Source organism: Alosa alosa, chromosome 20 (assembly GCF_017589495.1).
Source record: "Alosa alosa isolate M-15738 ecotype Scorff River chromosome 20, AALO_Geno_1.1, whole genome shotgun sequence".
NCBI lineage: Eukaryota > Metazoa > Chordata > Actinopteri > Clupeiformes > Clupeidae > Alosa > Alosa alosa.
This window is the reverse complement of record NC_063208.1, coordinates 20,586,379-20,610,554: the sequence shown is the minus strand read 5'-3', so window position 1 is coordinate 20,610,554 and position 24,176 is coordinate 20,586,379. Positions and strand designations below refer to the sequence as shown.

Below are 24,176 nucleotides of genomic sequence, written 5' to 3'. Positions count from 1 at the left end.
CTGGTTTGGTCACGTTCCAAACCAATCAGTCATGTGTTGGAGCCCTCACACAGGAGATTACACAGAGCTCACAGCTGCAGCCAAAAACTGCTGACTTCTCTGCCTCACTCCAGCAACCTGCTCTGAGTGCAGCAGCACCACACACCCAAACAGGCCCATTTCAAACAAGTAGGGGCTGTGAGCAAAGTCCTTTTAGGCAAGTCATATTGTCCTCCACTCGGCAGTCATATTGCAACGCATTTTGAGCACTTATTGGGCAGAACTGCGTGTGTGTGGAAGGCTCCATGACACCAACGTCGCTCCAGCTGCGAGATCACATGATTGGCACGATGTTTTCACACATTCAACTTTTGGGGGCGGAATATGTGTAGACGACTGCCGTGTTTGCGTTACGAACTAACCCCATACATTTCTATGGGAGATTCTTTGAGTGCTGTCTCCTCAATAGAAAGGATCTGCCGTTAATGAGCTATGTATGTGGAAACACCCATACAGTCCTCTGCATGTAAGACACGCCTCAGACCTCACTGTCAGTTTGAAGACCAACTTCAAGCATTGATTAATCCCTAGACACTTATGTCTGATCAAAATAACCTTTTTAAATGTTTTATTTCATGACCAAAAATGTACTTACTTCATGGCCTTAAAGTAGTTTACATGTTACTCACACCTTAACACCTTACACCTTCATTTTGTATTCACGGAGCTCATTAGCTCCACCTCTTAAAAAACAGTTTTGCTCTCGACCCGTCCCATATGGATGTTGTGTTTATGTTTATGGATCTTACAAGTTGACTGGATTGATTCCTTAGGTTTGTGACATAGGAAATCCAGGCTGTCTGATACCGGTTATTGGGTCACTGCAGTTTCAAAGTGGAAATGAGCTTCACTGGTTATTTTTCTCCTAATAGGCAGTGCATAAATAATTTGCATTATAAATCAAGCGTTTACAAATACACACCCCATATAGACATTAACTAAAAACTATGCTAAAAACTTTCACTGGAGGGGTTTATAATATTTGGTCTTACTACAAGATTACCACACAAGAGTTAAAAGCCATTTTCAGTGCCTGCGGCCAAATCAAGGAGCAATTTGTACACAAAATAACACTTTTTCAAAGGATTTCACTCACTTTAATTACTAACCCTTACTCCAGCTACCCCTGGTGAGATCCACTGACCTTCGCTGAGCCAATTGCATAATGGCCAGAGCAAATCTGATTTGTGATGGTGCAAAAGCGTCTGCACTCATGACCCGATATGAAGAGGACCTAGGCGGTGGGGTGATGAGATCGAAGTCATAGATCAGTCAAAGACCCTCTTTCAGGTGGGGGCCCCGGCCGGCACAGTACTGCACAGAGGCGCTGTGTTGAGGCAGATAACCCACAAGGAGGAAAAACAAACAGCTCTGAGTCATCATTACCGTTAACGTTAGCGAGAGGGTGAGGGAGAGGGAACGGTTGGCTGTTTACAGGCTTTCTGGTAGCACTAGAGGCCCAACAACAGGAACAAGCCGCATTCCGTTCCCCTATCTGAGTGTCCCTGTGTTTTAATTGCTTGTATGGATCCATTCAGCAACTCTACTTTGAAAACAAAACAACAACTGGAGCTGGCTCTAGTTTTCATGCATTACTGTGTCGTGTCAGTAACGGGGACGTTTTGCTCTTTAGCATAGCAAAACAGACAATAAACAAGGGAAACAATTCAACATCACAGCTAAGCATTTGCCTGCTGGGACTTTTCACATATCGTACTAGTAAACATGTTCACCATCACAGGATCCAGAAAAAAAGTCGCCTCGAACATTCCTGCTTGAGGACACATGGTGTTTGACAGTGTGTGCAGAAATGTGTGGTCTCCATGTGAACGGTGAGTAGAGGGCAGTGTATGTCGAAAGTGGACAGTTCACTACACGCCTTGGCCGACACACTAGTGAATTTGGAATGAGTGTGATCACAAAATGGTTGAGTTATATTTGTGTAGGTTCTATATTTCTGACTGTGTCTATTTATGAAAGTGTCTATTTATGTGTATGTTTAACATGCAGATACACAGACTGTGTCTGCGTGTCAAAGTCAAAGTCAAAGTCAAAGTCAGCTTTATTATCAATTTCTTCACATGTTCCAGACATACAAAGAGATCGAAATTACGTTTCTCACTATCCCACGGTGAAGACAAGACATATTTTACCAATTTTAAGTCCACAGACAAACATAACATTCAAGTAAACAAAAAAGTAAGTAAATAAGTAAATAAGAGGGCACATATAATAATGAAAAAATAAGAGCAGCAAAATTTTGTTGAAATTGTGCATAGACAGTCAATTAAAAACTAGTGCAAAGTCAGGCCAATAAGAGGCTTGGGTAGTTCTGTTTGACCTGAGTAATAAAGAAAGTGGCATAGTGGTGCGTGTGTGAAAGTGCGTGTGTCTGAGTGTGTGTGTGTGTGTGTGTGTGTGTGTGTGTGTGTGTGTGGGCTGGTGAGTCATGAGGCAAATGGACTCTCTCTCGCTCCTGTGTCGTTGGCACGGGCCGCCTGGCAGCTCAATCCCTGACCATCTGGAACCCTCCACCAGTCAGCATGCTGGCATTAACCAACCATGCCATCACACACACACACAAGCGTTTGCAGATAAACATACAGATGCAACCAGACCCACTACAACACACACACACACAGACACATAAACACAGGCACGTGCATTGGCAACAGAAACACAAACACAGAAGGACACACACTAATCCTACACCAGTGACCCAAGTCATTTGTCCCCAAAAAACAAACATCCAGAGCAGATACACTTTAGCCTGTTAAGAGCCTGCCAAAAACAGATATTGCAATAAGGGCAGCCATTTCCTAATAAGGAGCCATGTCCTTCCAGTCATGCCTGACCAGAACAAAAGCAGAACTAAGATAAAGGTCTGCAGATAAAGATAATCTGGCAGAAGATGATGCATGAATATCCAACCATTCAGTTCTGAAACTTATTAGCTTCAGCCCTCTACCTACCCCTAGTGGTCATAGGAGGTAGCAAAACAAAAACTAAGACATTTAGACCAAAAACACAACAGCAGAAATACTTCCAGATAATATATGCATATATGCCTTCCTCCAGACGTCAAATATAATGGTATGATCAAGACATCAAGCCTAACCCGGAATCAGACTTCAAAATCCCAAGCACCAATCCCAACGCAGATCAAAGCGCCACTCCTCTCAACAGTGTTGCATGTCAGGCTGCAGAGATGTTTGCAAAAAGATATTAAGCAGGTCAAAAAGCAGAAGAGAGGAATGTCAGCTGCATGGCCTAAACCTTAAATCCTTCAAATATGTTTTTTTCCCTGTTGACATGGCACACACAAATGATCTATTTTGCTACACACACACACACACGCATTACGCACACCAAAATTAATGCCGACTCATCCCCGTTACTTCTCACATGAGAACGGTGTGTTTTCCAAAACATTTTTTTTTTTTAAATGGCAACAAATTGGCCTTTCTGATGACAGAACAGAAACTCAAGTCCAAGGCCAGTACCACACACACTTTCAAATTTGAATAATTTTCAACCAGTGGGACCAGATGGAATAATTGGCTCTGTGGGAGATTTCTGAGGATGGATGTGGAATGTTTATTTATTCAATTCCACAAAGCAGACAGAATATATTATACATGCTTCGTGGAGAACCACACAGAATCATTCTCTCCATCTCCCCAAAACATACACACAAACAGACACAAACAAACACATAAACAGACAAAAACACACACACACAAACAAACAAACAAACACACACACACACACTTCCTCTGTGGTTGCAGGCTCTTATCTGTGTGGGCATCATGAAAAGCTTTCGCATTAAGAGCCAATTAAGCTCAACTCAGCAGTGGGCTAATTTCCCTACCATCAAAAATATCTCATCATCCACTTTCAAAAACATCCTGTACATTACTGATTGGATATTTGTTTGTTTTCAGTGCCTGAGTGTGACAGTCTATGTCTGTTCTGAGTGTCAACATGTGAGATGTGGGTAGAGTATTGTGTGTATGTCCTTGAATGAGAAAGCGTTTCACTTTTGGAGAGAGAGAGGAGGGAAAAGTGTGTGTGTGTGTGTGTGTGTGATTATGGCTGTGAGTTTGCATGTTTGTGTATTTGTGTATCACACTATGTGTCCATACTTCTGCAAAGGCTTAATATACTGTAAGCCTCTACAGGTTTCTTCACCATGTTCACAAGCTGTCATTCTTCATTGAATTCCTATTGATTTTGCTCATCGTAGGTTCCATCTGCCACTAGAAAGAAAAAAATGTCCTCCAAAAAACCTCCCCATACCTAGTTGGTTTGACCAAGAATTAAGGGTTCAAAGGCCTGTGACCTTTTTGGGACAGACCAAATCCATCATATGCGGGGGTGGGGGTAAGCCTGACCCAGTTTCTCTCTTGAGCACTGATCCACAGCTCTCCGTGACAGACTCACATATCAGAATGTGCTGGTGCTTTAACCTCACTGACAAAGACTGCTTTATCAGCCCTCTTGACTTGACCTGTTTTATGTGGATATAATATATTAAATATGTCTACATCGCCAATATGAAAAGAAAAACTGTAATATGGATGTTCTTTCCCCAAATAACAAAGTTATGAGTGAAGCTATATGATGATCAAAATACTGTCTCCTAATAGGGACATCAGATTAACTCCATGACCTGCTTTCTTAGTTGGGATAATTCCATAAAACGCAACACTTATTCTTATTTATGTAGAACTGCACTCCTCTCAAACATACAGTTCTTTATTTAATTTTGTGCAAGATAGATCCGGTCGAGCTATTTATTCATTTATGATTGGACCAGAGGCATTTTATGAGTGGTGATACCACTGGTACTGTTAACCGCTAAAAATCGCTCTACATTTTGCATTGAATTGTCCGACATGAACGTTCCATTCATGCAAAGCAAGAAAGCAGTGAGTTCCTAATTTGACAGCTATTGGATGAGAAGATGGAGTAAATGGAGTAGGGTGAATGTTCAATTTGGCATGTTATGGACAGGCAAGCAAGTACACAAATTATTGTAAGCACAAGCACTTAGCCTCTCACTGAATTTGGCTCTCGAGTGAACTTGGCAACAAGATTGGAACAATTTTGGAGGATGAACAAACAAAAATCAACACTCACTCTCACCTCACTGAGGGCCCGTCCCAATACCTCCCCTACCCCTAGATTTTTGCCCTAACCCTCGTTTTTGCGCATGCACATGTAGGGCTAGGGTGTCCCACTCTTTTCCCCTTAAAGCAACACCAAAGAAGTTTTCCTCTGTCAAATGCACTATTTGTTTATCCAGCACCAGCTTTGCAAATAACAATGTCCACAGACAAGGTAGAATATGTTGCATGATTTTATGAAAGTACGATGTATTGCGACTTCAGATGCAAGTCAAATTTGTAGTTTCCTATGTCTCATTCCATCGAATTACAGATCTGCTACCCGATCTGGCAAACTTACATAGTGCGGTGATAGCCGATAGAGGGCCGCGAAGCGAATGCAGAAGTGCCGTTCACCCTGTTACGAGTTGATGAACCACTGAAACGATTTTGGAAACATTATTTTAAGGTGCAAAAAACTCTTTGGTGTTGCTTTAAAATCAACCCTCAAAATATAGCCAGGACCGATGCAGGCTTAAAACGAAGTGGGCGATAAAATTACCCAGGATACCGTGCGAGCTCAGCGAGCTGGCCAAATTTTTCATATATTTTCGTAAATAAGCATATTAAAATATGTTGGAATATGTTAGTTTGATGCACATCTGATGGACTCTTGAGTTTTGAACACTAATGTTAGAAAATATCTCACGAAGCTATCTGACGATGTTCATGATATCTGCTGAGTGCTTTGAGAGAGTCTGCCCATCAAATAACGTTATATATCTGATCTGGGTAGTTTCGTCAATATTTAAAGTGTGTGTTCTGGCGTTCACATGAACACGAATATCTTTGTTGATTAACCAGACGTAGATAAACCAGCACAGCCCACACAACAATGACCGCTGGAACAGGCATGTTCCTGAATGAAAATAGTAGCAGGCTACAACCGGTAGATACGTCGGCGCTGCGCGTGACGTAGGTGAGCACGTTCGCTACACTAATTCGCATATTGTGGTGTCCCAATTCATAGGGAAAGATCTTCACCTCCACTTCCCTTGTCGAGGGGGCTTTAATGTTGAGGGCAATCAAAAGCAAGTGGAAGTTTTAAGGGGGGAGAAATGGGACGGGCCCTCACTTTCACTCACTCTCACTTCCCATATTGCTTAATTGCCACCGCCCTACATGCAAAGCTAAATGTGCCATCTATCCATGACTGACAATGTAGAGCCAGCTCAGATTTAGAACCGCTTACAAGAATAAGATTAGTGCTAGATTGATTTTACAGTCAGCCAATTTCAAATGAAACATGGCTGCAAGTGAGTAAAACGTAAAAATCCAATCTACCGGTACTCTATGCAAATCACTCATCTGCAGTGAGGCCCAGGAGTTCATGCATACATTATCGTTATACAGTGACCACCAGTCTCTGCGGAGCCTAAGTCACAGGCCGCTAGGCAGCACAGATGGGGGGGGGGGTGGCTGAGGTGGCAAGGAGCTTTAAATATCAATTGCTTCACCTCGAGCTGTCTTTCTCAGGGGTGCTTTACTCATAACTGTATGCATATCAGCGTCTCCCTCCCCTGTCATTGTTAGCAATGGTTGGAAGAGCTGTGTGATCATGTGCTGAGAGAGAAAAAAAAGATGTGCAATCTTCAGCCATTCCAGGTTCTTGATCTCGTTAGAGAATAAAAAAATGCATATTTGAAGAACCCAGTTCCTACATTGGACACTGCAAAGCCAACGAGTTCTAGTTAAATAACCCCTTTAAAAAAAATGTCAGAGTTTGCTTAGTCTGGAGTACAGATGATGTTTGCAGGGGGGCGGGGGTATGAGGAGATAAATGGCTGGTGTGAGTATATCAAATAGCCATTACCTTCTAATCCATGGCCTTGACTCAGAGGAAATTATGTGTCTGGTGAATCTAACATATATCATAGTGGACCATGGTAATCGCTGTAAGACTATGGCATGAAGTGAAGGGAAACTTTCATTCTATGTGTTTTCTATGAGAGTTTAAGGTAGCTGGCTCTGGTGATGTATGTCTGCATGTCTTGGGGTTGCGTTAGGTTAGATCTTGGGAGTAGTATGGAGGTGCAAATGAGTCGACCCAGAGAGGAACTCTTAAACTCATGAATCGGTTTGTCGGACATGAGCCGAGTAGTGGTACCTACCTTGGTCAGCTTCTCAAGGTCGGCCTCGGAGGAGGTGGGAGAGTGGGGGCTGATGGGACTGAGGGACGGTGAGCTCTCGGCGCTGGACACATACTCCTGATCCGGGACGTACAGGACCTACAGGAACACAACAACACAGCACTCGAGTCAGAGTCAACACTCCAGGGAACACAATGCACAGAACGCACACACATCCATGGAACAAACAAAATGGTAACGCTTTAGAATAACATGTGCTTATTAGGTATTAACAGTACATAATAAGCAGTTATTTACAAATTTACTATTTGTAGTAAATTTTGCATCCCCCCAACTGTTAACAAATATGCTTGTAAGTAACTTAAAAGGCTGCTTATTAACACTTACAAGCTGCATGTTAACAGTTAGTTAATGTTATTAAAGGATAACAACAGTTAACTAACTGTTAGTAATGAATTGTTAACTGCTTATTATGCACTGTTAATACCTAATAAGCACATGTTATTCTAAAGCGTTACCAACAAAATTTATCTAAAGCATGCAAGCTGTGCATACACGATATGGCCTCACAAGCAAGAACACGTTAAAGAATGCAATCTAATGTACACACACGAGATGTACACATTTTATTACTAAAGGATTAGGTGTAGCCCAGAGAAATGCCCAGTCAACATATAGCAGGTGTGTGCGGATATACTTCCTTGATAAGAGGAACATACCAACAGTGTAGCATGCCTATACATAAGCAGTTTTAAAATAAACAGTTTTAAAATATTCTGTCAGTGCAAGATTTTGAGGGATGCACAAACCTCGATGCAGGAGATGCACACATACCTCACAAGAATTAAAAGACATTTGTATGCAGATACTGTCCCACAGTCAATGTGCCAGCACATGACTATAATTGGGAGCACAGCTAGGGAAAGCATGCAAAAAGACACACACAAACACACACAGAATAGCAGGCAGGCATCAAGCAGGGCATAGACGTGTGTGAATTTTTTGGGCAGAGTGAGATCATCCCCATCACTACTGAGGAGATGCCATATGACCGAACGGCACAGGGGCCGCGGAACCGTCCCGCCAGGCAGGTTCTCTGTGCCAAACGGAATGTGAAACGAGAGCCACCCCCCTGCCGACTGTTTGAGTTGGTCAGCCGGTGCCTTTCCCAGCAGGGCCGGGAGCCGGCTGATAACAAAAAAAGTGCCTCCTAAGTAAATGTCCCCTCGGCAAAGAGGGTGTTATCAGAGCAAGCAGCATGGCACGGCGGCTAAGGCCTGTCACAGCGTAGGGACACAGCGGGAGGGTCTTGCTGTGTGTGTGTGTGTGTGTGTGTGTGTGTGTGTGTGTGTGTGTGTGTGTGTGTGTGTGTGTGTGTGTGTGTGTGTGTGTGTGTGTGTACACACAGGCTCTGCATAGCCCTCGGAGCCGCAGTCGATTCTGTAAATATAGAAGAATGCAGAGACTTGCCATTGTACACTGTCACTGACAAGTGCTTTTAAAGCTCAAAGAAGGGGAAAATTAAATTGGGTGCACTACACAAGAGGATCGGGTATTGCTTCACCTTAGAAAACAGAATGACCATTGTTCAACTAACTACAATGCCAGTCCTAGACTATGGTGATATTGGGAATAAGCATGCAGCCTCTTCCACACTGAAATCACTAGGTACAGTTTACTACAGTTCTCTAGGCATTATTACTGGGGATGGTTTTATAACTTATCACTGCTAAATTTTCAACATGGCTGATGTTTCAGTGTTCTTGCTTTGACCTTTTTGCTCATTGTAGCTCATTTTTCTTCAACTTTTGTGTCACATGTTCTTTTGTTGTTGTGCTATTTGATAGCTGCTGTTGTTGTATGATTGTAAGCTCAGGGCATTGATGTATAAGAACTAAATGCTCAAGCCACTCTTCCCTGAATATGATAATAATTCAAGTTGTATTGGATGATCAATATTAACTCAAACTGTCTGCAGGCAGTGTACAGTGAGCTTTTTAACATGACATATTAATGGCATATTGTTTATTCACATGCAAATAATCATTACTTATATAATCTCCAGGCTAGAATTCAATCATGCCTTAATTTAATTTTAATCACACTGCCTGTTTTAGTGAAATATGCAAGCCTTTCACCTTGCACCGCCTCAGGAAAAACTGAGTTTTATGGGTGTGTGAAAGAGGACTATTAAAGCAAAGCAAACACTTGCAGAGAGCCTATAAGAGTGTATGAACAGAGACACTTTACCTGATGTATGCACACAGACACACTCACCACACATACACACACACACACACACACACACACACACACACACACACACACCCACCATAGATACACCATCCACTCAAACACAGTGAGAGTGATGTGCCAAGACTGCTGAACAGAACTCATGCAAAATGTTTGAGAGCCAATCTCATGAGTTGGTTGATCAACAGCTATGTTCATATAATTTAAGTGTGAATCTTCCTATTGTGTCGGTCACATCTATGCTATACACAATGACAGTTGTTTGACATTGTCTGTCAAGTTAATTGATCCATGATTTCTCTGGCTCCGTTTGGCAGACTGTAACAAGTGATTGTGCATATGCCCTCTGGCTTAGGGTGGTGCATGCTTAGTGAATGGCATGTGTGTCTACTGTAGGTGCAGGCATGAAAGGTTGGCAGGTTACCTTCCCAGGCACGACGGCCCTTGAGAAAAGCTTGTTGAGCTGAACCAGTTCATTTGGTGTGGTGTCAAACTTCAGCGCTATGCTGTTTAGGGTGTCCCTTGATTCCACCTGTGAGATCAAAAAACAACATCATCAGCAACAACCAAAACGATAAATATCCACTCTCCAAGCATATGAGCACATACTCGGTGTAGCATTCATGCAAGAGCTTAACCTGGATTGTATGCTCTGTAGATGATCTCATTTCATTGTGGAATTGAATATTATTAAATCAAATCACTTTTATTTATAGTGCATGTTTGTACACAGAGTGCAACTCAACTCAACTTAAATAAACATGACAAAGTTGTAAAGCAGCAGGACATGATTTTTTCTGTTGTTCTGTTTATGAGATCACCAGATCTCAGCCTTTTTATGAGGTCTTTTTTTTTTATACTGAGATTGTGACATTTAAATGCATCAGCACAAGCCACTGCATGCTGCTCCACCATGGGCTCTGATGAACGCTTTATTTCAGCATGATCTGTAGACACAACCTTGAATGATTTTGCCCTAAACCCCAGCCATTAATCCTATGGCCTCAAAGCCCTTCACTGGACAGAGCTTCTGGCCAAATGGAGACGTCGAGTGGAGTGGAGCCTGGAGGGGAGTCTGTTTGCTTAGCACACAGAACAGCGAGACCTCTCGTAGATTCTTCAAATGTCAGGTTACAAACACACACACACAGACACACAGACACACACACACACACACACACACAGTTGGGGGGTCTTTCTGGGGGCAAGAGCACAGTGATCTGAAAGCTTTTAAGGAAACATTTATAAAACATGTGGCGTATGCAGAAGGGTGGTCACCATAAAGCCAACGCAAAGGTCAGACATACTATAGAGCAGAAGACGGGCAACTGTGTACATGCAATGAGAGACCATCAAGGATAAAGTTTAAGTTGACTGGCATTTAGCGGACGCTTTTATCTAATGTGACACTGACCGGGCTGAATGATTGTTATTTTCCAAAGCCAAATGTAAGGATACTACATTGTATATTCACTAAAAGTGCTGCACTGCTTAGAAGAATTGTAAATACACAGTTATGAGTCTGGATGGAACAAAAAAAGAGTATCTTTTTTGAGTGCTGATCCCTGTTACTTCCTATCAAATGTAATCATTCTCAGACGTCATCTCTCACCTGAGCTGTATGACGCATGACGTATGCGGTTGACTGCCACCTCAACATACTCATTTAAAGGTCCTAATTACAACCATTAAGGATTTGATTTACGATGATATTGTGCATCACTAAAGGCGAAATTCTTGACTATCATTATTTTAACTTTGGTTTGGAATTATGATCTGCATTTAGCTTCAACCACACCAGGGAAGAGAACTTGACCTCAAATCAGTCCTCAGAGAAACGGAACCTACAGTCGTCTTAACATTTGTTTTCATAACCACTTCTACAATGAAAATAATTCAAAACTGCAAACTACCAACACCTGATAAGCAAATCTACAGCTTAACATGTTCAAACAGAAAGGAACCACCTGAGCTTCTCCTGCCTACAGCAAATATGGGAGCGTTTTCCCCACAGGGTGAGCATGGCAAAAGGCCACGGGACTTGACACAACAGACCTATGACTAAATCCCGACTTCTCCATCCAGTGGTCACACACGGAACAGCAGGATGCATTCGTCCCCAATCTACTGCAATGAATCCACGGGCCAGGGCATTCCAAACAGGATATGCACACTCCGGATCAGTCATCGGTTCATTGAGTTCCGACCAGTGGAAGTGGCGGTCCAATCCCTCGGCAGCCGAGGCTCGGATCACAGGATCACGCAGCTACCTGATCCGTTACACGCCAAATCAATGACTCATTGGGTATCGCTTACAAGCCAACAGCCAATCATGAATTATTTAAAAGATGCTTGTCGTCGCATGCTTTCAAATTGCCCCCTTTATAGGATGGTATAGCAACAAGAACAAAGCTCAGAATAAGAACAAAACTACTTTTCTTACAGCTATGTTCAAAGTGTGAAGATGAAAAAATAGTGTTTGTGCTAAACTAACTGAACATGCAAGTCATACAAAACAACAAGGAACTCCAGTGTTTTTCCAATCCAGACATTGATTAATAGACATATTAATCAATACCGTCTGCCAAAGGTCATCCCTTATAGAAATAAGAGCTGAAATGGATCTGCTATCTGTTGGGTTTCACAACAGAGACACAAAGCAGTCCTCGCCACGCTATCTCACTAAACATCGCTGGTGTTTACAGAAAGTTTAACAGAATAAAGAGAGTTCAACCCATTATTTTCTCTGTTTAAAAAACACACACATTAGAGTGATTGATCTAAAGGGAACCAGAATCAACAGCTCATAGCTATTTGACTAACAATAGCATTCTATCTTTTGAGGTGACCTACTTCTGCTTTGGGACTGCTCGTACTTAAGGAATAGACTGTTTAAAGATTACATTGTATGTCCCGTCCTTGGGAAGAAGGGGGGGGAGTATTACTCGGTTATGCTTTTTCCCCCTAGTCTAGTATCAGGGTTGTTCCATTTACTCTCACAGTGAGTACAGTGGGAACAGCCAGCACAGACTCAGTCACTGCAATCAAAACTTATGAATGCTGTGTTGGAACCAGCCAAGAGATAAAACAAACCCTGCTATAATTAAAACAAATTAAAAACAAATTAAGTCGAGTTTGCAAGAAATGGGTTTATAAATAGGTTTATAAATAGGTGTACAAATCGCAGTCCACAACAAATTCTGCTGATTTGTATCTGTGGAAAACACTTCCTCTTTGCTATGGTGCCAACTTCCTCTCGAGGGAACAAACAAACTCGCTCTCTCCCCACAGCCTTCAGTGGTGGGTAAATATAAAACATATGCAAGCAGTTGGGTGCGAAGGTACACCACTTAGTTTGTTTGGTTTAAGAAACAGTTTCTACAGGAAAGCAATTTGAGGGTGGCAAGTGAGCTACACCGTTTTGTACTCGGGTGTTCTGTTTAACAGAACGAGTTATGTAACAGGCATTCCATATCTATCTGCTCAAAGAAATTTAGGAACTACCCTCATTTTGCAAGAGCATGTTAGGGACACTGATGCAATGTCTTACATATCGTGAAAACAAAAAATCTCATATTTATACTTCCCATGGTCTGTTCAGCATTCCGCTATTCTAAGAGTAATGGAACATTTACAAGTTAGAAGGTTCTACATAATATAATTTTCAGGGCTGACCAGTTAAAACTGACAAAACAGAACACTGCATGTTTATGGGCTTTCCATTCTCTCAATGAGAAAAACACATTTGACCAGGCTCATCACAACCACCACAGCAATCATATTTTATTCATACATATTAACCATACTTCTAAACAGCAATGTCTGAACCCAGTTTGCCATGTTTTGTAACATACATTTCCCTCATCATCCAAGCGGAGGGTTCTGAAGAACAAGACAAAGAAACTCTTCCCATAACCCTTATTGCCAGGGCATCCCCCCCTCTCTCAAAAATGACAGTAGTAGAGATGGGGAGCAGACTCCACACTGACTGACAGTGGAACTAATCATGTAGAATAGCTCTTAGAAATAACAAATATCCAAAGACAGGACCTCCATGCTGGATCAGGGAGGGTCCATGCATCATTAGAGAAGGCTGTCAGCAGCAGGCTGCCCTCAGGATGGATCAGCCTGTAGGGTCTCCAGCTCTCCTTCTCTCCCTCTCTCTCAGACTTTATCTACATATCCTCCTCCTCTAAACTCTCCATGTCTTTCTGTTGCCCTCACTCGCCCCTTGATCACTGTTACCAGGGAGAAACAGCAGCCCCAGATTTGAGGGTCATTTCAAGAGCACAACAAGAGGAGGGCTACAGCTCAGTTACCAGTTAGGGAAAGGGAACCAGATCTCTCTTTCTGCTCTCTCCCTCCCTCCCTCCTCCCTCTTTCTCTTGCTCTCTCCCCCCTTTACACCAAATCAATAAAGATGATAAATGCTGGAGGAAGGGTCATTTGCAAGTGCAGCACAGGAGTCTATCTGCTCCCACAAACAGATGTACTGCCAGAGAGAAAAACAGAGAAAGAGAGAGCTAAGAGAACACATGAGCGGAAGGCAGAGAGAAAGAGAGAGAAGCATAAGGTAGAGGCAAGAGAGAATGAGGAAGGTAGGGTTATAAATATAGATAGAGCGAGACCGGTAAGGAGAGATGGAGAGAGGGGGCAGAGAGATATGGAGGGAGAGGCAAGCAGGATTTATTCAGATGAGGGAGGCAGTTTTCTGTCTCCATTGGAGCGCCAGCTCTGAATCCCACCACACAGCAGGCACGTGGCGCAATGAGAAATAGAAAACAGACTTAGCATGTCAGAGATAACCTCTGTATAGTGGTGTGTAGGTGTGTAGGTGTGTGTGTGTGTGTGTGTGTGTGTGTGTGTGTGTGTGTGTATCTGTAACAAACACACACACACACAGATGCAGACAGCAACTTATGTAAACAAAGCCACCTGGACTCATTATACTGAATGGGAGAGAGGGAACAGACACACACACAACACACACACACACATCAGAGAAAGAGAGCAGCATACAGAAAACAAGAGATGCACACACATGGCGAACGAGAGAGAGAGAAAAAGAGAGAGGAATAGAAGAAGAGTGAAAAGGAAACAGAGATGGAGGGAGCATAAATATAGAGAAGCCCATACTCACAGAGTACTCGATGGTGCCTTTGGGTCTCTGGAAGGACATGCGGCGTCCATCCTTGCGCTCGGTCTTCTTCTGGCCGGTGTCTGAAAGCAAGCGAGGAAGAGCTCGCGTTACACTGGTCATGGTCCTCCTCTCCCGTCTCTTCATCTCACCCCCGCATGTCAGCCCACCCCACCAGCCAGCCCGCTAACCGGCTAGCCACGGAGAGAGGAGGGAGGAGATAAACAATGGACAGAACGAGTGAGAGAGGAGGAGGAAGAGGAGTGGAACAGATCTGCTCTCTCTCTCCACAGTGAGCCCGGTGTCACCTGCCTCGGTTGTGTTTGTGTGAGGAGTGGCTGCTTTTTCTCTCTGTCTCAGTCTCTCTCTCTCGCTCTCTCCTGCTGTCACTTGCACACAGGTCTCTCTTCACCTTGCCATCCCACTCCACCCCCCTCCCACCCTCCTCTCCTGTGCCTCACTCCCCTCTACCCTCCCATCCCCTCTCTCTCCTCTCTGGCTGGGATGTGCACAGAGCTGAGACCTTAGCAAGGGCAGATCATGCCTCTACTCTAGGGACCAAAGGCAAATTGTGTGTGTGTGTGTGTGTGTGTGTGTGTATGTGTGTGTGTGTGTGTGAGAGAGAAGAGAGAGAGGAGAGTGAGTGTGATGAAGGAAAGGTCTGTTTCTGGTCTTGTGCCTATATGTATAATATGTGTGACAGAGAGAGGCATAGTGGCACAAATACAGAGAGAGAGAGAGAGAGAGAGAGACACATACAGACAGAGGTTAAGAATGCAATACTTTAAATTACAGACCACCAAATCAATGTTTGTTGTTTATGGTGCAATATAAATAAATATCTTGAATCAAAATAGATGGATGAAAGGAGAGCAAGAGCTAAGTAAAAACAAGGGAGTGAGAGTGGGAAGGGAAGGGAAGAGTGAAGAGAGAAGGTGAGAGCTCAGCTCTCCTTTGAGAAGAGTGGCTGCCTTAGGCTATTTCATCATTCCATTATGTTTCTATAGAATTTCAAAAACAGAAGTGAGTGATGTGCCAACTCTACAGCGGCTTTAAAGAAGCATCTGTGATGAGAAAGCATTTTCAAGGCTTGCATGCTTTACTGTATGTAGAACTGTTCATATATCTTGTTGGAATACTGCATTCATTTCCTTTGTCACTGTCCGTCGCCTAAGATACTGGGCACTTGGGGCTAATTAAATTACAAAAACAGTACAGTGTAGGAAACCAACCACTTATTCCTTCATTCACATACTGGGGTGCCTAGCAATTTTCCTTCCTCGTAATGAACACCTCGAGAGAATAATGTTCTCTTGGAGATTAGGTTCATAAGGGATCCAAGGAGTAGATAGAATGATTTTCTTTTCTTCTTTTGAGGAAACCATGTGACCACATAAAACAGAATTTAGCTGACAGCCACTCTCTACTGAAAGCTTTCCAAGGGACCGGAGCCGTTTAGCACTTTATGGAGGAGCACAGACCACAATCCCCTTTGCTTAGAGTGTGGCACATTAGAGACACGTTACCGTTTCCAGTCATGGGCTCCCTGAATCTGGTACTCACACATATTCAGACAGACACAGACAGACAGACACTTTCCACAAGCATGATTTATTTTGAGCCATCAGAGCCCAATCCATCCTTCCACATATGAAGGAAGAATGAAGCTCCTGACTACGGTCACATTGAAGATTCAAAAAAATTTAAAAAAAAAACACAGCTATCAGACAGAAAAAAAAAGATCTGCATATTTGCCTTTGCCTTGACAACTGCCATGTAATATTCAAACCCCATGCTGCAAGTTTCAGACAAAGGGAAAAATGCTCACAAGGAGTCAAACCTGTTTCATGTCACCAGGCTCAAAAGATTGCCCATGACAGAAAAAAAACATAATCCTGACTACTCTGACACAACTGTACAAATCAGTACTAAAGTGCACCACCAGGCTCACAACACATGACCAATCAGAACAGATCTTGTATATTTGAATGGTTTTAACGAGACCGTCTACTGTCGATGCTTGCAGAAAATAGACAGTTGTAGAGGTTTTTGCATGAGGTAAACACAAGTCATGTTCATGACTAAGCAACTGGCTCCTACACATGTGCTGTAGCAACGGAACCAGCCAGCAACAGAATAGATAACCCATGTTGGTGCTGTAGTGTGTGTGTGTGTGTGTGTGTGTGTGTGTGTGTGTGTGTGTGGGGTTGCATAGTCTTTCTTATTATAGAAAGAAAACATTCCCTCCCCTGGTCCATTTAGCTATTACAATCAGTCGGTTAAGGATGTGTCACAACAGATGATTTATGTAGACACAGGGGGCTGGCCCCCAGCCTCCTTCGTTGACAAATGACTCAGGCTTTCTCCTGGCAAGACACCTGTCCTGGCAAGACATCCGTCCTGGCTAGCAGTCTCGAAAGGGACGCGGTAATGAAAGCCCTGTTCGGTTAAAAAGGTCCGAGTGCTGTTCATTATTTTCCAGCCGGGGCTCATAATGAGCCTGTTCCCCCTGACAACTGCCTGTCAAGCTGATGTGCCACTCTGGGGAGGGCGCCAGGCTCACAATTTACCCACAATGCCCTGCAGAGGGTCAGGTAAGAGCAAGCATAAGGATAGTGTATCACCAGCAACCAAGTTCCACGTTCACAGTCTTATTGGTTGCTAGAAGAGCCAGTGATTCATTTCGCAATGGGTACATATCAGCACTGTAATCAGTGAATAAATTTAATTTTATGTCAGCGGCTTAATGCCCACAGAACGATTAAGCAGATCAACCAAATGATGTCCCAATGGTTTGGTCATATCCTATTACATGTCTGGCACAGAATGAAGCATCACAATAATTGTGGTCATCTTTTACCGGGCCAAACTGTCATTTTCTCTTGCGATTACAATGTGAACAGCCATTTATAAAAAAAGCTAAATACAGTTTACCTTGATTTGTTCCCTTTATCATCATAAAGTGAATATATATTAAGGTAATTGGAAGAACAAGAAATGTCTTCACATTATTTATAGCCTTATGCCTGCATAAATCAAATTGTTGCATAGCCGCTAACATAACATAATGAAGGAAACAAAAATCAGCATGTGACTAAATCAAGAATATAATGTTCATATCTGGATCTTCTGGAATTTGGTACCTGAATGTGCTTCTTAGATTACAAAACCCCTCAACTAATCTAGCTGCACAACAAAATTAAGCAATACGACACACGACCATCATATCACTCACATACTGTACCAGCACTTGTCTCTATCAGTGCAACTGCAATGTGGTAAAGGTCAAAGCTACAATACTTCAGCGAATCAGAGCAAAGCATCCACTTACAAGTCACCTGTGGATGACATTCAAAGGCAACCTACTGTGTCACTAGTAATTACTACCAGCTGCATCTGTCCACAGAAACAGAGTCTAAAGAAGGGGCATGCACAACTCACAAGACCACATGCCTAAAGCAGTGAGTCAGGACAGCTGAGGGAACTCAAAATCCTGCACATCCACACAAGGGACACAGAGGGAGACACAGTGCGAGACCTAAACGCACCCTTTTCTCCCCTTCTCTCCTCACTGAAGCAGGTACAACTGTGCATTGTCACCGTGGTTTGACTTGCCTCAGTGGGTTATTTATAGGGCCTGGGACCACGCTGGCTTCACACAGGCAGCGGAAGTGACTGCTTGGCTGGGGACGGCAGAGCAGATGCCCTCCACAGACGTAATCAGGTGGGGGGGGTGGTGGCGGTGTGTGGTGATGGGGGTGCGACTGTCAGGGGTACAATGAAGCCTGACCATAGCGTCCGGAGGAATTACAGTGTGGCATTGTAAAGCCTGCAGGTGGAGGTGTAGTGGTGGTGGAGGAAGAGGGGTGGAGTGATGATTGTGTTGGTGGCAGGATGAGGAAGTACTCAGGGTTTTCAGAGGGGGCACTTCAGCGTCTGTGATGACTTTGCTCTGGTGACCAGCCGTCAGGGGGATGAGCAAGGGAAGTGGTGAGCACCAGGAAGGGGACACAGAGTTCTGCCTGACATTTTTAGACAGCATGGATGAAATGGCAGGTTTGACGCAGATCTGGGCTCCCCCTGTATATTCCCTTCACTCATGACCACATGAGAAACACAGGCAAAAGACAGAGAGAGAGCATCAAATAAAAGAACTCGGACTGACCATTATTTATTTATTTAAAATCTCCTTCTCATCACATAGATGTAACTGAAGATAAATACATGGTTAAGGCTGCGCTAGTTGGCATGTTTCTTGTTTCGTTTGCTGATGCAAAACCATGTTTCATAGTCCTGGTTAAATAACAAACCAAAGAATAACAATGGCTTCACATTTTTGAAGCTACACATTTATGTATCTGTTTTATTGGTACTGGCGAAAACTTCATCTGCAGTTGGTCATTCCCCTCGGTATGCAGTGGCGACAAAATGAAAAGTACTCGAGTAGAACTGTTAATTGTATTAAAATTCAATCAAATTCACTTTAACCAGCAATATTATACCTTAACTAGTGATGCACCCATATCGGTCCGATATAATATCGGGCCGATATGGTCATTTTTTACACATCGGTATCGGTCCGATGTCAAAATAGGGCCGATGTGAACAGGCCGATAATTATTCCCTGTGTATGTAGGCTTTGTTGATGTGTAGGCGTTAGATGTGAGTGTGGGGCGGGGAGTTTGTTTTTGCACAAAAGCGCGATAAATGTACCGTCCGCGTGAAGCAGGTGCTGAAGGCTGCAAAAAGACAAAAAATAATTTCAGTCAAAGTCGTGGTCTCTGTTTCAGTTGAGCAGAGATGTCGTTGGTTTGGTCATTTTTTAAAGTCTCTGAAGAGGACCAACGCTATGCTGTATGCAATGACTGAAGGCGGGTGATGCGGGGGAGCTCGTGGTCAAATCGTTTCAACACAACCAATTTGATCACCCACTTAAAAACAAGCATCCCGAAGCCTACAAAGAATATGAAAACTAGCTAATGCTAAGCAGCGGAAGAAAGCTACTGCTACTGCGCAGCTGCACCAGTCGTAGCCCTCATAGAGCAAGCGCTGGATAAGACGAAGAAATTCCACAAGGACCACCCGAAAAGCAAAGGCGTTGACTGTAGCAATAACTAAGATGATGGCTGTTGATGACCAACCGTTCTCAGTGGTGGAAGAAGAAGGGTTCAGCGAGGTGCTTGAGGTCGCTGAGCCCCGCTAAAACAAGCCAAGCCGTCGTTACTTTATGGATGTTGCCCTGCCTGCCTTACATGATAACGAGCCACCCACGCCCACAAGTTACTTTCGACAGCAATGTCAATGACATCAGTTTCACAACGGATATATGGAGTTCGACCTCAACCAAACAAGCATGTTGAGCCTCGCGGCTCAGTGGATTGGCTAACACTTCGAGGATGAAGAGCCGTGTTACATGCCCAAGAATTCCTGGCTCAAGATACAGGTAAGCCTGCCTATTTTTTTGGACAGATGCAAATTAAATAATAGTCAAGGCAAAGGGAAAGTTGTGCATGATTGCTGGCTTGCATGTTCCTATAACACCTAGCACTACATATATCTAATCTCATGGTAGGCTAAATATAACTGTATCAGTAGTTATGGTCCTAATAGGGATTGCTAAACAGTCGCCTTGCCAAACCAACTGAACAACAGAAAATCCGCTGTATGTTTTTTATTTTATTATTTTATTTACATAAGCCTACTAAGCAGACCCACGAGATAGCTATGATATTTGGGCTGTGCTAATGAATGCAGGATTGTTTTGGGGTTTCTGTCTAGGCTAGCATCATCAGAACATAACGATAATATAGAACGCAGAAGTTGGTTGGGGGAAAAGGCATTATATCATGTGCCAGCTAGCTAACGTGTCTTTCATTAAATGTTTTTTTATCATTATTATTTTGTTCTAGGTACCGCCATAGCCAGTGCATTTGACTGCATGTTTACACAATGGAGAATCTGGAAAGAAAATGCACGCCGCGCCCGAGACAACATACGTAAATATGGTGAAGGCGATGGAGGAGTGTGTGGTGTTAAAGCCTGGGCTGTATGGCTCATCTGGGGCAGTTAGCTGTACACCATGCAGTACTAAGCCAGCGGTTAAGAGTTGACTCTTTGGCTATAGCCAGAAAAATAGTGGGACATTTTAAAAGCTCCCCTCTTGGTACCTCTCGCTGAGAGACATCCAGAGAGAGATGGGAATGAAGATCAAAATGCTACAACAGGGCCCCAACGCTGGAATGGAATAGGCCATTCATGATGATGACAACTCTCCTGGAACAGAAGCGCCAAGACTGGTTGCGTAATGCCAGGCTTACCACGACTGCCTGTATCTCTCAACGCAAATCAGTGGAGTCTCATTGAGAAAAATGACAACACTCCTGGCACCTTTTGAAGAGTTGACGAGAGAGATCAGCTCGCATACAGCTACAGCTGCTGGCGTGATCCCGCCTGTTGTGGCACTCTGCCGTTTTCTGAACAAGACAGCTGAAACCGACAGTGGGGTCAAAACAAACCAAGTCTGCACTGCTTGAAGCTGTGAACAAGAGATTCAAAACCAGTTTCTCTGAGCAATTATACTACTTGGCAACAATCCTGGACCCCCAGATATAAAGATCGCTACTTTTGACGCGACCTCAAGCTAGTGGCAAAACAAGCTAGAGAAAGAAGTGGACAAGATGACGCCTCAGCGGCTACCAGCTAGCCAGAGCCACAGTTGGGCCTACACCAGTCGTGAGAAGAAGCTGAGCCAGAAGAAGGTGAACCACAAGAAAAAGAGGATGCGACGCCAAGTGAAGGGCATTCTGTTCCTGGACATGTTCGATGAAATTCTGGAGGAAAAGGAGCAGGATGAACAGGCAACAGGTCCAACGAGTAGTGCCAGGTAGGCTAGGTTTACTATACTATTTGAAGATGATCTTTTTAATAGTCTTTTTATTCAAATAAAGTATTTCACATTTCTTTGTGTCCAAGTAATTTCTAATCTAGTCTAATTTCATGAAAACTGTGATCTATAGTTATTATTGAACTTGTAGACTTAAGAGTTTGGCCTCACAAGAAAAAAAAAAGTTAATTGAATTAACAATTATTTTTATTTAGTTTGGCGCCATGAATACAAATGTTGAAATAATAATTTCCTGATGATTTGCCAGAGATGTATATTTATACACTTCTCGAATTTTCTTTTAGGGTGCATGGTTACCTGAGTGGAGCCCACTATCCCCAGAAATGTGAGCCCACTGCAGTACTGGCTTAAGAAACAACATGACCGGCTTCCCTGCCCCCCAGTGAAACAAGTACCTCTCTAGCCCATGTACCAGTGTGGACAGCTTAACGTCTCTCTTCTCCGCAGAGCTTCAAATGTTGTCAGTGAAAAGAGAAATGGGATTCTGCACAGAGAGCAGAAATTCCTGTTTGTTAAGCACAACATTCATCTGCTTCCAAAGCCCAGGAAGGTCAGGGCGGGTTAGGCCCTAGGCCCTAGCGTGCCAGCAGTTACAGTACCCAGTTACTATACTTACAATTCAAAGACTGCAAAGCCAGTGTTTGTTCATTCCAGTTGGTTCTGGCTCCGTTTTCTTTGCTAAGTGGCTGTGGCCATTTTAGAGCCTACTAGTACTGTACCTTAAAGTTTTCAATGTAAAAGAATACTGCATCCAGTCATTTATTTTTGTTAAGTGGCTTTGGCCATTTTTAGGCCTTCTACTGTACCTTAAATATTTTTCAATGTTGTTAACAGAATACAGTATCAGTCATTTTATTTTGTTAAAGTGGCTTTGGCCATTTTTAGGCCTTCTACTGTACCTTAAAATATTTTTTCAATGTTGTTAACAGAATACAGTATCAGTCATTTTATTTTGCTAAGTGGCTTTGGCCATTTTAGGCCTTCTACTGTACCCTTAAATATTTTTCAATGTTAAACAATTTTTCACATCGATTGCATATACCTTAACAGAAATCATCTAATGAAGGATAATAAAACTAAGAGTAAAATGCGTCCTGACCCTGCAGGTCTGTTAGGCAAAGGAGCGGTGTTTAATATTGACTGCAGAAAGGAATGCCATGTCAGTGTCACCTGCTGCACCTCGAGGGAGCCAGGGGGGCCTGTACCCTAATGAGACGCAAGCCACACAAAGGCTATAGATCGAAGGGGCAGCATCTCTCTTGTTACCATAGAGATCAATATGAAAAAGGAAGAGGGAGAAAGACAGAGAGAGATAGAGAGAGAAAGAAAGAAAGAGAGAGAGAGAGGAAGGAAGGGAGAGAGGAAGGGAGGGAGAGAGAGATGGGAAAAGAGCGAGAGAGAAAGAGCGAGAGAAAGAGCGAGAGAAAGAGAGGGGAAAAAGAGCAAGAGAGAGAGAGAGAGAGAGAGAGAGAGAGAGAGAGAGAGAGAGAGAGAGATGAGAAGAGGAGAGGCAAAGAGAGAGAGTGTTTAGGTCAGCTCGAATGAACACAAACTCGGCATTTCGCCCCACAGCTCCCTGCCGCCTGTCAAATTAGAGGCGAGGGGAGCAGCCTCTTGACAGGCTTTTGTAACAGAATCGTTACATGGATTTTTAGACTGCTGCCACTCACCCGCCCTGTCACCATGCTTCTGCTCTGGGCTGTCACTTCCCATTCCACAGGGACCCTGCCCACACAGAAGCTACAACTGGGCCACAACTTCCTCTGCAGGAGGAAGTCGCACAATTTTATATGGCTGAAAAGGCCAGGTTTGCTCCCTGTACGTGTGTAGTATTTAACATGGCTTCTGTCATAGTGGCAAGTTTGTAGGTTTATGGATTAAAACTGAGAATTTAAAAGCAGTGAGGATTTGTAGAAATACATTTCCATAGACATTTTCCTTGCCCATAGCAGTAGGGGCTGGGACTGGGAGGAGATGGACTACTAAAATTAACCAGGATACAGTAATTCTATTCTACCACACCTTATCAATCCAAGAACACATCTCTAACACATCAGTAAAATGGCATCCAGGGCCCTGATATACATCAAACATGCCACCTCATTCACCCTTCATTTTTCCGCTGATGCCGATGCTACAACCTACATTCCTCTTGACGTTAAAAGTTATAAGCACGTCTGATATAGCGCAACCTATTGATGAAAATCCCACATAGTAAATAAATAGGCCTCGGAGTTCAGTGGTATTTTAAGGTCACCAAAAATAAGAGAGAGCAAGTGTGGTGAATTCTGCAGCAGTTAGATTAGATGAGCTCCGTGAGAGCGGGACAGGTGTCAGTGTTGCGCTACACAGCAGAGACCCTCACAACTTCACATAGTTAGTGAGTATATTAGGCAATTTGGCATAGACTCGAGATTTACACTTAAATGATATGTCAGGCCCAGGAAAGCACTTGGAGGGAACAACTGAAACGTCATGCTTTGGGAAGGAAATCTTAAAAAAAAAAACACAAACGCCGTGTGGCGACGTGTACAAAGTAAACGTTGGCCTAAATATGTGGCAACATATTTCATAATTAATTAATT

General features: G+C 43.3%; 1 protein-coding gene across 6 annotated transcripts in view; it reads right to left on the bottom strand.

Moving 5' to 3' along the window:
* The window catches only part of oxr1b (oxidation resistance 1b), a 73,676-nt gene that overhangs the window by 14,643 nt on the left and 34,857 nt on the right, over positions 1-24,176 (bottom strand). For all 6 annotated transcript variants that reach the window (XM_048229660.1, XM_048229662.1, XM_048229664.1 and 3 more), the window contains 3 exons: positions 14,691-14,770; positions 9,975-10,082; positions 7,319-7,435 (listed from right to left, as the gene is read on the bottom strand). In XM_048229660.1, the coding sequence (XP_048085617.1) occupies positions 7,319-7,435; positions 9,975-10,082; positions 14,691-14,770 (305 nt within the window). The remainder of the gene's footprint in view (positions 1-7,318; positions 7,436-9,974; positions 10,083-14,690; positions 14,771-24,176) is intronic.